This window comes from Prionailurus viverrinus, chromosome A2 (genome assembly GCF_022837055.1).
Source record: "Prionailurus viverrinus isolate Anna chromosome A2, UM_Priviv_1.0, whole genome shotgun sequence".
In the NCBI taxonomy this organism is placed as follows: Eukaryota; Metazoa; Chordata; class Mammalia; order Carnivora; family Felidae; genus Prionailurus; species Prionailurus viverrinus.
The window spans coordinates 39371023-39388863 of NC_062562.1; the positions used below are offsets into that span (position 1 = coordinate 39371023).

General features: G+C 40.0%; 1 protein-coding gene across 1 annotated transcript in view; it reads right to left on the bottom strand.

The window, feature by feature from the left end:
- SHQ1 (SHQ1, H/ACA ribonucleoprotein assembly factor) overlaps positions 1 to 17841 on the bottom strand; it is a 101095-nt gene that overhangs the window by 27498 nt on the left and 55756 nt on the right. The window contains exon 10 of the mRNA XM_047850292.1: positions 14906 to 15026. Within this exon, the coding sequence (XP_047706248.1) occupies positions 14906 to 15026 (121 nt within the window). The remainder of the gene's footprint in view (positions 1 to 14905; positions 15027 to 17841) is intronic.

Here is a 17841-nt window from a genome sequence, read left to right on the forward strand (position 1 = left end):
ATGTTTAACTAATAAAGGACTAATATCCAGAATACCAGAAGGATCCTAAAAATCAAAAAGAGAAAGAGAGCACTAATGAGCAATAGGCAATACCACAGACAGACGTCTCAAAGAAGAGCGAACACGAAAGACCCATAAACACATGAAAAGATGCTCAGCCTCATAACCTATCAAAAAAACGAAAATGGAAATGACAAAAGGAACTCTTTCAACACCCTCACCAATTGTCAAATCTTAAAATCTAAACAAGTGCTGGCATTACGGTTGAACTAGGGAAATTCTCGTACTTTGCCGGTGGGTGAAGCAGTTGAAATAAATTGGTACCACCACTGTGGAAGACAGTTGGACATCACCCAGTAAAGTCTCACCCACAGCCATCACCTAAATCCTAGCACTTCCATTCCCAGGCACAGAGCTTGCTAGAGAAGCTGTACATAAGCACACCATGAAGCACGCACAAAGATGTTCAGAGCAGTGTTGGCCTAATAACCCAAACTGGAAAGAAACTATTCACCAACAAACAATCTAGAGAATAGATAAGCAAACTGCAATGTATCACACAATGACAAAGTACACCATAGGAAAAAAAATAATAAACTACACCACTGTACATCATCACGGATAAATGAAAAAGGAAAAAAGAAAAAAACATTACATCCAAAGAGGCAAGTGATAGAAAAGCACACACAATATGAGAAGTGAGCAAAACTAAAAGTAAACTGGGGTACATCCATAGACGGTAAAACCTTAAGGGAAAGCAAGGTAATGATTAACACAAAAGTCAGGGTTGTGGTAGAGGGGGGAACATGATTGGGGCTGGTTCCACAGGAAGCCTCTGGGAAACTGGTCATCTTTTTTTTTTTTTTTTTTTTTTTTTAAGTTTATCTTATTTATTTTTTTAGTCGTCTCTACACCCAACATGGGACTCGAACTCACGACCGTAAGATCAAGAGTCATTTGCTCCTCTGACTGAGCCAGCCAGGTGCTCTTGGTTATCTATTTCTTCAGGTTGATGGTGGGTACAGGCATATTCAATTTATTATTATTCTTTAAAATGTACACATATATTTTATGTATTCTATAATTTTGTATTTCATGAAAAAATATTTTAAGAAATATCTCTACAAACAAAAATGGTACACAAAATATAACCTTCCATAAATACCTGAGTCCAACAGTTCCTTTAAATAATGAAGGGAACAATAACAGAGAAAGACAACTATCCCTTACCCAGAATTATAAACTAAAGTACAGATCACCCACAGAGAGGCAGGGCTCTGTACAGAGAAGAATTTCTCTAAGAAAAGCCAACAGCCTGAGAATTACTTTATGCTAATTAGGGCTCTTCACCCGCTCAGCTGCACAAGCCATAAACCTAGGCATCAGGTGTCACGCTCCCTATTGCCTTCCCCCACCCTCCCCAAATCCACCTTAGTTCCTAATGCTACTGCCCTGGTCAGGCTACACTCATGCCTCCCAAGGACCTTTCAAACTGGCCTAATAAGCAATTCACACTACTGTCCCTGCCACGGATCTTCTCCCACCAGATGCCCCAAAGCCTTCCCTGGCTTCCCGTTGCTCTAAGGGTAAAAGTTAAACTTCTGAACACAACTTAGAAGGTACTGTAATATCTGGGCCGTGGTTAAATCACCAGCCTCATCATGGCCCCTCAGCACCCACCTCCTCCACATGCACACATTTGTCTGTTTCAGCCACACTGAACACCCTATCTTGTTTCAGTTTCTTGAACACACACAAAAGTCCCTCCTGCCACAGGACTTCTGCACATGGTGGACCTACTACACCTTCCTGAAGTCCACCTGTCTTAACTCCTACTTGTACTTGAGTACCCAAAGCACACTTTTCCCTGACACAGCTCTCCCCACCCCTCATCCCCCCAAGTAGACTAGGTCAGCGATCATGTGCTTTCTCAGCGACAACAAACTTCTTCTGTAGGTTTTGACTCCACTTTCTGTGTAACTGGTTATTTGATTAACAATTCTCTTCCCTTAGACCTTAAGTTCCTGGAGGGTGGGGGCCATGTCTGGTTCTCACTTACCATCCTAGGCTCAGAATCTTGGCATGGAATGTCACATAGAGTAGAACCTTGTAACAATCTGTTGAATGAAAGGATGGATGGATGGATGGATGGATGGATGGATGGATGGGTAGATGGATGGATGGATGGAAGAACAGATATTCAAGCCTAAAGCAGTCACAACCCCCACTCCCAACCACCACAGTAGGGTAACAAGACCCCAACAGATATGAAACAAAACAGACGTATGGTATCACCTCTCACTCCCAGGCCTCAAAGGGAGAGCCCATCTCAGACTGGTAGGTGATCCTTGAAAAAGTAGGATCCGTGGAAAAATGTTACACAGTCCTACAAAGAAGATGGGAACATGCTTATAGCTCTTGTTTAAAATCAAAACCAAAATGTTCTCTTACAAACCTGGAGCAAGACTGGATTTTTCTGATAAAAAGGTAAGATAAACCCAGTATTTACTTTCTGAACATTTTAGATTTGCAATTTTACCTGAAATCATGGATTATAATAAAGCCTCTGAAACCTAAGTATGTGTAGTGCTGCTGTGTTGAGAATACAAGCATTGCAACTTCTTGAGTTTTTAAAGCTTGCTTTTTATAATTAATCCAGTATTTAATAGAGTGGAGAGCCTTTGCCAATCATTTTATTCACAAAGCTTTAGCCTACACCGCTCATAAGTGAAACCCTTTTAACTGCTGTGTCCATTTAAAACAAGAATATAGGACATTTGCTGACAACTGTAATTTTTAACATCAAGTTCAAAATGAAGGCAATTTCTCCCAATAAGAACTAAACCCTTGTTTTCCTGAAGTGTTAGGGGGCTCTAAGGACAGCAATAACATCTAACTTGGCTGGTAAGCTTACTTGGAATAGCACAAAGGTACCTAATACTACATGTGCAAAGGTGTTTTATTCTTTGCTCAAAAAACTAACTCTGGGTTCTAGTAAGGCATCAAAAAATAACATTCCCCCAAAACAACTCTGGGTATGTAGGTGACCTGAGGTTGCAGGGCAAGAATGAGTCTGGAGAAAGCAAGATGGTCAGAACAGACATCACTTTTCACTCTTGTCATTTAAAGCACACCACATTATAAATCTGTGAGGTAATATATCCACCACAACACTAACAAAAATTTAACTAAACGAAAGGCAAAAGTACTATAATAGACATATTTTCTATTGCTTGATGTGTTCTTGTAAGACTAAGAACATGCACACAGTTGACCCCTAATGGTGGTCTCTTTTCTGCTATGTGGTTTCCTAAAATTAATAAAACAGTGACTCAAATGCAAGTTAATATTTGAGAGAGCTCAAACAAGCATTGATTATCTAATTATTCCATTTATTTCATTCCACTCAGGGCATAAGGGATTCCATTTTTCATGCCTTTATCTATGTAGTTGAGGCTTGAGTGTAGACCACCACACTTTTAACTTTATTTACTTGTGTAATATCATCCTGTTATACTTGATGAAAGTAAGATGTATATCTGGGGGAAAAACAAAATACATGCTCACCAAAAAGTATGAAATAGAAAAGGTGCCCATGAATCCACAAACCAAAGATGATTTTTTATGAACATGAATGAGCTTCCTTCCAGGATTTTTGCCCTGTGAATATGTGTTTAATGTGATTGCAACACTTCAGCATATACAGCTTCCTATACACTGTTTTTGCCATTTAGCTTTCCAGTTATGATTTTTCATGGCAGTACAGTATCCTTAACCCTCCCAGACAGTGTGCTCCTTGCTGCAGAAATTTTGACCTTGATCTTATCTATAGCACAGAGTTCAATGCCAGCCATAGCAGGTGCTCAATAAATTTCAGGTTCAATTACACTGTAAACTCATTTAAAACAAATGAGCCACAGAAAACAGAAATATTTATCATTATAAATAATCATATTTAACAATTAAATAATTGATAATTATAAAGAATAAGGTATTAATAATTAATAAAGACATACATATTTCAGATAGATGTGGTGTAATCTACAAAACTTTTCACAGGTTATCTCCCGACGGGAAACAGGATTAAATCGAATGGCTATACCTGATATCCCTCAGTCACACCACAGATCGCTCAGTATGTCTCCTGGCCTTGTGCATAATTTGGGGATGACAGTCTGGGGAACATCCTGGAAGTGATGGCTGGAATCTCTTCTTCCTTCCCAACCACCGTACGCACACTCTGTCTCCAGACTTGGGGAGGGACAGCAGGTGGGTACAGATCCTAAGATGGTCAGTTCTTGAGCCTGACTCCTTGGGAAAGGTACATGGCATTCCCAACACCACACTCTGAGCCAATTCTGCACAACAATAAATAGATGGCATGCAGGAGATCTAAACATCCATCTACCTGATAATCCAAACACCCATACACTATTCTCTGGCTCTCTCTTATATACCTCCAACTCATTCTGACTTCCTCATACGTAAGTAAACAAGCAGGAAGTTATAGGTTTCCTTTGTCATTTATCCCAATACATACCACCTCTATAAAAGCAGGCATCCTTGTTTTATGGTAGGATATGAAGAGCAGGACACACACTACAGGTCCTACAAGAGGTAGGTTCAGTATCATGTAAAAAGAAGGTAAAGCTGCTTCTTTTCATTGAAGCTTTTAACTGAATTAGAAAAGATATTTTCAGTTCAATGAGCATTTACTGAGCGTCATTAATAAGCAACACGCATTTGACTAAGGTGCTGGGGTACCAAGTTGAGCAACACCTTTGACCCTGAGAACATTCACAGTCCAGGTTTCTCTGGACCCATTCTCCTTGAGTCAGTAATTAACAATAAATCACAAAATCATCCCTCACAGAATCCTACATGTCTTCAACTTAGTTCAAGCAACTGGAAGAGACCAACTTGAGTCCCTGAACCTGAACTCCAATGGCTCAGGCAAGACGACCCTCCCCTGTCATCACTCAGAATAAACATATGTGATTCTCTTTGGAAATGAAGATGGTCGTTGCTCCAAACTTCTGATCAAGTATCCTATCACTAAAAATATGTTTGGTATTCACAAAACATGACATTTTGCTAGAAATCCATTAATGACCTTGATTTCTTTCTTTTAAAATAAACAGAAGGGGTGCCTGGGTGGCTCAGTCAGTTAAGTGTCCGACTTTGGCCCAGGTCATGATCTCACCATTTGTGAGTTTGAGTCTGGTGTTGGGCTCTGTGCTGGCAGCTCAGAGCATGGAGCCTACTTCGGATTCTGTGTCTTCCTCTCTCTCTCAAGAATAAATAAACATTTAAAAGTAAACAGATATGCCTATTCTAGTCTTCCTCCACTCCAAAAAGACTGTTCAATGTGCTCCATGGAGTAAATACACTTCCCTTTGGAGGCCATTGCCATAAAAAATTTGGAGAATAAATGTATAAATCAAAATCACAATTTACAACATTATAAAACTGTCCAGGCAAAGGAGGTAAGACAAACATAAAATAAAAACAGAAAACATGATCTACTTTAGGAAAGTACCAATTAATCATTTTAAGTTTAAGAAAAGCACAGAGCCTCTACAAGGAAAAGACAATACAAACGTATAACAGCTAACATTTTCTTTAGTTTAAACCTTTCAAAAAGCCACACTAAGTGAAAACATTTAAAAATGAATCAGAAATTTGTTGATCTCCACCCACTGAAAATACAATCTGTCAAATTGTTTCAATGTTCCGCTAATATCTATTTTTTTTAGATAAAAACTACTTCCCAGAAAGCTGTTTAAATTGAGAATAGTAAGCGAATCATCACTGATAAAATTATGTAAGATAAATAGCATGTATCACTCAAAATGTGGAACTCTACTTCAAGCAGGCCCGTTCCCCACATCGTTCCCCACCCCAGTCCCGACAATATGCTCTGTAGCTCTATTTATTATTTTCCCAGCTTGTATTTATTCAGAAAAGTAGACAGAGCAGGAAATGGGACAAGTCAAATGATCACAATCAATCTCATCACCTTCACAACATGCTGTGAATGTAATTAATCCTCTATTTATTTAGGGGACTTCACACCCCTTACATTAAGGCAGCAACTCCCTGCTGCCTTGGGTTGAGATAATTATGTTATAACAAGGATTGGGTTTCAATCATAATAGGCAGAAGAAAAAGAAAATTGTACTTGAAGTTGACAGTTTTTTTAAAAAGGTTTCGTGTGACTCCATTCAAAGGACGCTCTTGACAAAGCTCTCCTTAAACAGAGCACTTTCCAAGTGCGATAACCACACGTATGCCACATTAATCAACGTAAGCCTCTTCTCGGAATGAGATGTGAAGACAATCCGAGCACTGTGACAATTCTACATCAAGTAGAGAATACTGGTTTACAAAACCGGACTAAATCAAGCCCACCCCGAACTCACTTGATCCTGTGAGCATCCTCGGAGAATCCTCCAAAGACCTCTGATGGGTGAACAAGCCTCAGAACAAGGAGGTGAGGGAAAATGCCAATTTGTTCACACAGTCGCTAATTACACACTATAAAAAGCCCTGACTCCAGCAAGCCAAAACCAAGGATTTGAGAAGTCTGGCCAAGTACCCAAGACCAAAAACAAGAACAGACACAAACCTAACACAGCCACCCAGTCACAGCTCTAAAATGGGCCTGATGTACACAAGCCCCCATGTACCATAAACATGGGGGCATTTTCCAGTTCGGAAGCCACCTATTTCACCTCTGGGACTTCTCATCCACTTTTTACAAGAACTCACAGGCACACTTTCACCTCTAATCTCTACCTTAAGAAAGTTAACATGAAAATATGAAGTCTTGCCCACTATATCTTTGCAAACTTCTAATGTTTATTCATAGATCATAATAATGATGCCTGCAGCACATGTAGAAGTAAAAATAATAAACGACTTATGTAATTCCAAATATCTAAACATTATCAAAATATGCTAATACTGTTTTCAAGGTCTGGAATCTTGATGGTTGGAGTATTTGTATATATCAGCTATCTTAGTATCTCAGTAACACTTTACTACCTTTCAATAGCATTTAAGCTCTTGAAGAATCAAAATGTGCAAGAAACCGAACATTACTGATTCTTGAGTTCCAGTTCTTAGTAAAAACAAAACAAAACATGGTATTTTGGGATAGGAAAAACCATTGGGTAAAAATTAGGAAAAACCTAAATAAACTATGGACTGCAGTTTATAATAATGTATCAATAATGGTTCATTATTGATATAAGACGTTAATCATAGGAGAACAGAGCGTAGGTTATCTGGGAACTCTGTATCATGTTCACAAACTTTCTAGAAATATAAAACTGTACCAAAATAAAAAGTTTACCTTTAAGAAAAAGTAGGGTAAAAATTACAAATAAGGAGGTTCGCCTGGCTGGCTCAGTCCGTTAGTTAAGCATCCAACTTCAGCTCAGGTCATGATCTCGCAGTTTGTGAGCTTGAGCCCCGTGTCGGGCTCTGTGATGACAGCTAAGAGCCTGTAGCCTGCTTCGGATTCTGTGTCTCCCGCTCTCTCTGCCTCCACCCCACCCCCCCGCCCCGGACTCACTCTCTGTCTCTCTCTCCTTCAAAAAGAAATAAACATTAAAAAAAATTTACAAGCAAGAAAAACATAATAAGCAAAACAACTACAATAAAAAAAAAAGCCACAAAACTTTAACATTCAGGTACAGAATTCTTTTGCTAGTTTTCTCAATACACATAGTTGCAGAGAGCATTGGTATCTATACAAAGAGTTATTTTACTCTGAAATCTGTAGGAACATTCATAATCCTATGATTTATTGGCACATTTCTTGTAAGAGAAGTCTAATGAAGAGCTACAGTCCCCAGTGGGCACTGCTGAACTACTGGTGATAAGGTAAAGAACCATTAAGTAAATCCTTTCCATATGAAACCCCACAGAAGGCATACAAGTGAATGAATATTGGCATGCACTAATCTTTTCTTATAGAGATAAAACCCACTCCCATCCAGGATGAATTTGTGGATTTAATTAAAAATAAACAGTAAAACCAAAGAGCAACTTGACATGCCAGAATAAGCACCTTACCAAGAATGATTTCAATTCAAGAGAGGTTTAACTTGCTTGAAATTATGCACAATTGTTTCTTGAAATTTCTATATGCTAATCATTAGCAGCTCATGTAACACTTAACATTTTACCATTTATCACAGAAGTAACTTCCCATACAAAAGTAAAACCACCTACAGTGTCTGATTATTATGTGGTATGCCTGAATTTAACAGACCCCTGAAATCACCTTCAGCACTGTACCTTTATTATGACTATCGGTGACATGGGTGACGGTAAAGTGTTAGGGTTCTTCCTCAGCTATGGCTCAGAACTGCATCATGGAATTACAGCAGTGTCTCTTAAGGTGTCTGCATGCCCCACATGCATCCCTCTCCAAAATGCCACTAGTGACAAAGTGGGCCCCAGTGTCATGCATGTACCGCCTTACGGAGCATCCCTACCCCATGCCCACTGTGACCAAGGCAATTAGACCAGGAAGACACTGACTCGTGGTTGGGCCCACCATTCCTCCTCCCTTGGGATTACAAGCAAGGGACTCGCAGTTTACTGAAACTAGGTACACATGAACTCAGCTGCGGAAACAGCCATTCTCGCCCATGTGCATCAAAAGAGAAGGGTGGCAGCGACCTCCATTAGGAAGCAACACGAGAGACCACATGTCACCAGAGAGTAAGCTGACTGCTGTTACTTCTTCATCACTTGAGCTCATGAAGTCCAGCTGTACTCCCTGCACCTGGGTTCCAGAAGATAACCTAGAGCCCCCTAACAAAGTTGCTATGTTTACTATAAAAGTCTGAGTGGGTTTCTCTTGTGTAACCAAATGGGAGAAATAAGGATTTCAAATGTGGTTCTATTACCAAAACACCACGACCCCAAGCTAACTGTGAACTCTCTTATTCAGTAATAAAGAGATACTACGAGGACAGATAAAACTGATCTAAATGCGAAAAAGCCTTACATCCGTTCTCACCCTTCCAACACACCATAGCTACAACCAGGAAATCTGTTCATCATGTTACTTACATGTTTTACTCATCTACTCCTCTGCATGATGTTATTTTCCCAGCTTGGAACGGATCCATTCCTGATTATTATATTCATATGTGGAATAGTACTATGCAACTAGATACCGTTTTTTATGTTTTGCTATTTAGATCCCTTCTTTGTCCAAACTCCCTTCCCTATATATTTTCCAGCTGTGATCCAAATGTTCCTGACTACTTCCTCACAGATATTCCTTAGAGACCTCAAATCGACATGTTCCCTCTCTCTCTCTTCCTTTCCAACCTACACCCTCTCTCCACTATTATTTAATTTCAGCAAATACACTTCAAATGGCCCAGTTAACTGGCCAAGTCAAAGTCTGGATCTTCTCTTTGATGCTTCCGCTTCTCCCTCTCCCCTCACATCCCATCATTACTAAGTCCTGGCTCATCCACCTCTCAAATATGACCACCAGTCTCCTTCCCTGCTCACTCCCCTGGCTTAGTCCACACCTTTTGCCAGCATCACCCACATCCTGATGAGGACTTCAGTCTTAAGTCTGAGCTCTGCCCCACTCAGTTCATTCCCTGGAAGGGGACCTGATGGCTCTTCCCAGAATCTGAATCTCATCACATCACTCACCCAGACACTGTATGGCTTAACCTCTTCAGTCACCCCGTACTCTCCCAGGACAAAGTCCAAGCATCTTCAAGTGGCCAAGGCTCCACATGAACTCCTTGGCCTTATTTCTTCCCTCTCATGCCTATACTGTGACCCATCCATACTGAGCTTTTGAGCTCTCTAAAAGAATCATATTCTTCTGTCCCTACCGTCTGAAATACTTTTTGCCCCAGCTTCCCCGGCTGCATCTGACCAACTCTTACTCGTCTTTCAGCTCTCAGCTTCAACTGTTCCTTCCAGAAGCTGTTTCCTCTATTCCAAGGCTAAACATGTGGCTTCCTAAGTGCTTCCACAGCATCCACGCTTCCCCACTACAGCCGCTATCAGGCTACAGCACTATGTTCCCCTTACATCTGTACTCCCCACTACAAGATCAGCTTTAAGATGGTGTGCCTCTCGTTCACCACAGTATCCCCATCGCCCACCTCAGGACCTAGCATATAGTAAGGCTCAACAATTAGTGGCTGAAAAAATAAGTAATTCCACTTTTACACTCAATGTTAACGTTCTACCTTGGCATTTGAGTTACCCCCATGCCCATGACTTTGACAGGTGAACCAAGAACAAGAGAGAGCCAAAAGGAAGAGATCTGTGCTATTCTCAGGAGCATAACCTATCCCCTACCAAAGCACATACACAGAGGAAGCATGTGAAACAGTATAAAGCAATGATGAGGTCCTAAGTTTTCTAGAATTTTAAGATTTCAGGACTGAAATGGCTTATGTTCATTTACAACTGAGGAAACTGAGGTCCAGGATTTATCAAATAAGATACAATGATTCAGTGGTAGAACAGTTTCCCTCTAAAAACTTTCCATATTAGTGTCCAAAGGGCCACAAAGTAAGATCTGGTGGGCAAAGTATGCTAAAAAGAAGTGAAAAAAATAAATGCACCAAGTGTATAAAGCAGAATAAACTATCAGTTCAACGCAAAGTGGTTCATTTCCTCAAAGACGTTTTTGTTCTTTTCTCTATAACCAACTACCTTAAAAAAACTATATTAGAAAAAGTATGATTTAAGACCTTCATGACTAGCTCAAACTGAGACTGAAAGACACCCAAGATTTTAGATCTTAATTTCAGTTTTTTAAAAAGAAGCAACCAAAATTTCTCCACGTAGCAACAACAAAATAATACCCTACTTGACCCCCTGTATTTCAAAATACACCACGCATTAAAACCATGCACTATCACATTTTCTTCAGTGAGCGCATACTCCTTTTACAATGAGAAACAAATTGTTTAAAAAACATACTATGCTAGGGATATTATGTGGTAAAGGAAAATTACTCATAGGGTACTATTATAAAGAGAAAACAAGTTACAAAATGACATGTGCACTATTACTTCCAATGGTTTAAAAATGCACTGGAAAATAGAGGAAATACTAAAATACTAATATTGGCTGCATGAGATAAACTGACGAAAGTGACTTGCTCAAGTATTGCCACCAATGAAAAGAAAGAACTGGCACATACACTACAGCTCATGCTTTTCTAGCCACGTTTATATAAAAGGGTGTAAACTCTCAGAGGGTCAGAACAATCCCTGCTACTGCTAAGGAAGCCCACCAGGAAAGAAATCAAGGAAGGGCAAAATCCACTGAATGTAGCTGGAAATGTCAATTAAAATAAGTAAGAGCCAAAGCATAGTTTTTAGAGTGCTATGCTTTTTTCTTTTTTTTTTTTAAACAATGAAAAATGCTCATGTAACTGGCTGTACTGAGTACCATTCAATTCAACAAAAACCTACTGTGCTCCCAAGGACTTTGACAGGCCCAGAGAGATGCTCATTCACATGGACTTTAAAATTGTAGAAGGGGAAAGAGATAAGGACTACAATTACTACAAAATGAGGCAGGCGTGAAATATGCCTACATGATCTTAAACCAAAAGCTATGGGAACATCCAGGCAGAAGATGAGTGAGTCATTAACTCCTCTTCCAATAGAAAAAGCTCTCTAAATGGAGAACTTGTGTCTTCTGGTATTTTCCCCCCACATGCCATGGGTAAAGACAAACTGGTTATCTAGGAGGCATGGCTGGGAAAATATGAAATCCAGATCCAGAAACTCTGACACTAGCACACACCTATCTCAGAGATGCTACATGACTTCAAGCAAATCACTTCCCCATGCTGCCACCCAGGGAGCATTTGCTGCAGTGACCACCATTCTCAAAACTTCCAATGACACTTATGATGAAGGATGGCAGGGGGTGTTCCTTTTCAGAAAAATAATTTGCAGACTTTAACCCAGAATAAGAATATAGGACCTTCAGTTTTGAAAATCTGCAAATATGCGCTACAAGACACAGGCATCACAAGGAAAAAGAACTACACAGTATAAAGCAAAATGCAGGATAACTGTTATCCTAACTTCATTAATTGAATATAAGAATGACTTCGCAACCCAATTCCAACAAGTTTTTGCCAAAGTGAATGTCAGACTATAAAAATGAAATGCTGTTCTTTGTGTTCATTAGAATTTAGCACTTGTCTGATATTGTAGATAAAATTTCAGTCTTTATAATCAAAATCATCGAATAGAAATTAAAGAAAATACAGAACTATTTTAAAACATAAAAATAGGGTGCAAGATCTCACTGATAAACCCTATGGGAAAGAAATAAACCAGAAGATGAATGGTGAGGAAGAAATTAGTTATGGAAATCATGAACATTCACTATAGTATAAATGATTTAGAGCTAAGACAGTTCAGGGTAAAGATGACCATGGAACCTCAATTATGTTACGCTTGAAAAATTAAGGATTAAATCAGAAAACTGAATAAAAATCAGGTAAATGAACAAATGTATTATTTCAAGAGAAAGAAAAAAATAGCCAGATTCAACTAGAGTTAAAATGTAACACACAAAGTGAAACCAATACAGCCTGTTTAGGGAAAGGAAAGTTATGGTCAAATTGGTCAAGTCCAAAAAATTTTTCTAGGGTGCCTGGGTGGCTCAGTTGGTTCAACATCAGACTTCGGCTCAGGTCACAATCTCACGATCCGTGAGTTCGAGCACTGCATTGGGCTCTGTGCTGACCACCCAGAGCCTGGAGTCTGCTTCGGATTCTGTGTCTCCCTCTGTCTTTGCCCCTCCCCCATTCACACTCTATCTCTCAAATAATAAATAAATAATAATAAAAAAATTCTTTTCCAAAGTAATCTGAAGAGGGGCACCTGGGTGGCTCAGTCAATTAGCATCAGACTCTTGATTTTGGCTCAGTTCATGATCTCAAGGTTCATGGGTTCAAGCCCCACGTCGGGCTCCGTGCTGTCAGTTCAGGGCCTGCTTGAGATTCTCTGTCTGCTTGGCTGTCTCTCCCCCACCACTCTCAAAATAAATAAACATTAAAAAAAAAAAAAAAGTAATTTGAAGACTCCTGCTGGTATCCTTCTCCTGTCTCATTTCCCAATCCATTATCTCTTTGAAAAAATTAGTATTATCATAACAATTATTAGGAAGATAAGAATTTCATTTAATTTCCTGCAACTTAAAACCAAGGGAAAAAGGATTTTTTAAGCGCAAGGAGGTGTGGTAATCCCCACATGCACACAGGGGCACACGCCCTTCTACTTTAATGGAACACAATCTTTTCTCTAGTTAATGAGGAATGCCATAGAGAAAGGAGGCACTCCTAGAAATGGGATCCTCACAACAAACCTCAGTGCTCACTGCATGTTTATAAAATCCTCACCCTGAAGGGAACAAGAAAAATCTAAACCCACACAAATAGACTATTTCAATTTAATTTTATTATGAAAACAACAGGAAATGGCAGCAGGGTACCTGACAAGCTCAATTAGCAGGAGGATCAAACGGGAGTGATGACACGCCATGATGACCTCAGGGGTCAAAGATGCAATTCTCCATCTGGAGCCACTGAGATTTCCACCACAGACCCCACACCACCTGCTGTATGGTATTAGGCGTTATGCTGAGCAGACCGTCAGCTTTTCCCGACCACAGGTATGGCCACAAGGTTTTCTCATCTCACTCGGCATTAGGGCTGCTTCCCCGTGAACAGAGGCCAAAAGTGAATTCTATATAATGGCTCACTCAAAACAGGCATTAAAGGCATGCTAAAGCACTCATTTACCATCACAGCAACAGTACAACTATCGTGGCTGTTTTTCTTCTAAGTCACGAGTGATACTGTGCCACCATTCCCCATAACCCGTACGAAGCGTTCTCATCAACAGCTCTGTATGCTCTCAGTTAATCGTCTCCTGCTACTGAAATGGTTAATTTGCATACGTCTGTTGAACCTCTTCACAAGAGAAAAGTTCAGTTTTTAAGTTTATTTTTACTTAAGACAGAGACAGGAAGCAAGTAGGGGAGGGGCAGTGAGAGACAGGAAACAGAGGATCCAAAGTAGGCTCTGCACTGACAGCAGTGAGCCAGATGCAGGGCTCAAACTCATGAACCGTGAGATCATGACCTGAGCCGAAGTCAAGAGTTGGATGCCTAACCAAATGAGCCACCCAGGCACCCTAAAAGCTCACCTCCTTTTAAACTTAATAAACTTATTAAACTCTCTCTCTGAGGGAGGAAATGGTAAACGCTTTTTTAAAATCTTACATACCACGTGCAAGGAGCCTATTTGTGACAGTTCAGACCCGTAGATACCTGTGTTACCAAGAATCATCACATGAAGCATTGAAGGTTGTACTTTTTATACTCTGTGTAACAGATTCTGTAAGCCAGTGGTTCACCAATGAGTGCACAACTCTCACCAGGATGACGGCTGATTAGGCTGGTGCCTTAATGGAGTTTGCACAAGGTGCCCCCACATGCATACACACACACTCACAGCCCACTGTGAGTACACCAAAGACACAAGTCTGGACACCCACGTATGAAATCTTGAGATTTCATATTGGACAGTCAATAGCATAGCCACAACCAATCAGAACTGTCTGTTCTCACATCTACTTTCTAGGCTATAACCATGTTTTCCAGTAAAATTTTTACCATCTGTACCTTTCCCAATGCCAATTCGCCAAGCTTCCCATGTTGATCTAGTCACTTTTTAAGGCATTTGGTATCTAGATGGGGTATTCTTTTTCATTACAACTTGTCTCACAGGCTATTTCATTTTCTTCCTCCTGGGTCAGGAGGTATTCCAGAAATGGGGGCATGTAAAATTCGTAAGTAACTCAAAACTTACTTGGCTTTCTGAATCCACACACAGTAGTCTGAGATGTAGAGATCATTCAGAATGTAAGCTGGGTCATTTTCCTGAAAAATTTTGTGAACATCCAGTAGACATTTTAAAACTGCACTTTTACCTAAAGGAAATTTTTAAAAAATCAAGTCATTCATAAGAAAAAAACATTTGATTATCTTAAACTGAGAAAATCAGATACTGCAAGGTAACATACATATATCAGTTAAGAAACTTAACCATGTTTCTAGAATATTTTTAACACTCCTTTATTGCATAAAATCTTATCAGTACTATAAAGCCCAAAGCTCTTTATTTCCTTCATTAAGAATTATGGGTAGGAGCACCTGGGGGGTGCTCAGCTCAGCTGGTCGAGCATCCAACTTGGGCTCAGGTCATGATCTTACGGTTTGTGAGTTCAAGCTCCACATGGGGCTCTGTGCGGACAGTGTAGATCCTGCTTAGGATTCTCCCTCTCCCTCTCTCCTGAAAAGTAGGTGCTCTTTCAAGGTGCATGCTACAAACTGAGAAAGAGGGATTAAGAGCCCCACATCAGGCTCTGTGCTGACAGCTCAGAGCCTGGAGCCTGCTTAGGATTCTGTGTCTCCCTCTCTCTGCCCATCCTCCTCTCAATCTGTCTCTCCCCCCGCCCTCTCTCTCTCTGTCTTTTTCTCTCAAAAATAAACAAACATTAAAAAAAAGAATTATGAGTAATTCTTATGCTCTATTTCTATAGCAGATTAACTGTGGTTACCATAAAAACACTATGAAATACAACTAGGTACAAGGAAAGTTCTCCAAACGAAATGAATATTTAAATGCACCATAGTTTTAATTATAAAATGTTCTTCCAATTCAAGCTTTCAAAACACCATGAAAAATTATATTCTGGTTTTTAAGCCTCTTTATTTCTTATGTCAACATTTTTTGTCAAGGAGTTATCTGGTATTAGCTTAAAATTTTTTCACCTTAAAGAACTGAGGAAAATTGAGGCTGAAAACTAAAATATCACAGCACTCATTCAAAAATAAGCTGACAAAATCTCTTGGAAAAAAGCCATCAAGTACTAAAGTCTTGTTCAATGTAATTACTTCCTCCTGGTTAGTGAATGAACCTAATTTTAACGCCACCAAAAGCTTACCAAAGGAACCTTTAACAACTCAACAAGTCCCTAGGTCTCCCAACTTCATGACATTCCCTGAAATGTGTAAACTATGAGGCAAATTACTAAATGTATAGTAGCCCCACCTCCTTTGATCAGTAAAATACAGCATTTTCAGTTTAACAGTTCCATTCGTATCTTTACAGTCCTGAGACATAAAAATACTGTCTATTGATTTCCTGAAGATATTGGATATGCTTAAATCGACATTTCCCAGTTGACTTTTAGACAGGATAAAAGAATCATGAACTAGATAATGACATCTCAAGGTGCCAAAATTGCTGCCACTAAAATTTTAATACAATTAACACTAGAAAATACACTTCAAAAGAGAAGGAACTTCTGTTTTATTTAGGGATCAGTCCCCAATACCTAGAACAGAAGCTTGGAGCAGCAGACTGTCAATTTCAGTATCTTAAGAATGAATGAATGAATGAATGAATGAATGAATGAATGAATGACACAGTTCTCGCCTGCCTTACACCCTTGCAATTCCTCTCATCCACAGCACCACACACCAGCCCTGAGGATTCTTCCTGGATATGCCCTTGTAGCTGCCCTTTCCCCACAACTCCCTGGGCAATTATCCTCACCTGTACTCTCAACACCTCATGCCTGGATTATAATATCTTCCTCTTCCTCCCTTGCATTCCAGACTGTCCTTCTAGACTTCTGACACACTTTTTTATGCACTGCTTTCCTCAAGTCCCCTCTCTGTACATGCTTTCAAAGTCCTGTGCTCAACTGGCTCCCACACCTGCTATGCCTTTTCTAATCCACTCCAATGAATAACATCTCAGCCTGCCTTCACGGCCTAGCATTAAGACTTCACCCTTCAGGGAGCCTCGGCTCACTTCCTAGTCTTCAGAGCTCTTTACTGAACCCTGCAAAGGAATGTGGAAAAGAAAGAGATGATTCTCCCCACAGTCCCCCTGCTCATTTCACAGAAGCAGAACCTGAGGCTCAAGGTTGATAAGGTATTTACAGGATCCAAATTCTGAACTCATCAGCTTGCAGCGAGCCACCGTGCTACACTACCCATACATTCGTGGCCCACTCCGTCTACAGCACACTTTTATTACTCAGGAGTTAAATAGTATGTTCAAAGCAGGAGCTGTCACTTATTCAAAAATTTTAACTATGTGGCTTCCTCACGTGCAGATGGGAAGAATGCCAATAAAAACCCCAATGCTCAACTGGGTAAGAGAAACAAATACTTTGAAGGCCTAAAACTATATTTGGCTAAGTCACGGCCAGAACTGTGATATATCAGAGTGGCCCAGATTAACTATATCAAATGACTCATGTGAATCCCCCCACGGCAGGCCTATTTTCATTACATGCCTATGTAATGCTGTATGCACAGTTTGATGACAAGAGGCATGAAATACAATCAAAACTCACAGAAGTGATGAAACCAAGTTAGCCACATTAACCCAAGAAGAAAAAAAATCAAGAGAGAACTAACTAAAGTGTAAGAATGTGTTTTAATGTTTATGTGTGTGTGTGTGTGTGTGTGTGTGTGTGTGTGTGTGTGAGAGAGAGAGAGAGAGAGAGAGAGAGAGAGAGAGAACATGAGGGGGGAAGGGCAGAGAGAGAATCTTAAGCAGGCTCCACTCTAAGTACAGAGCTCCATGCAGGGCTTGATCCCACAAACCAGGAGATCGTGACCTAAGCTGAAATCAAGAGTCAGAGGCTAAAATGACTGAGGCACCCAAGCGCCCCTAAAGTCTAAGGATTTCTCAAACAGTTTTAATTGCCACAGAGAAGAAAATGT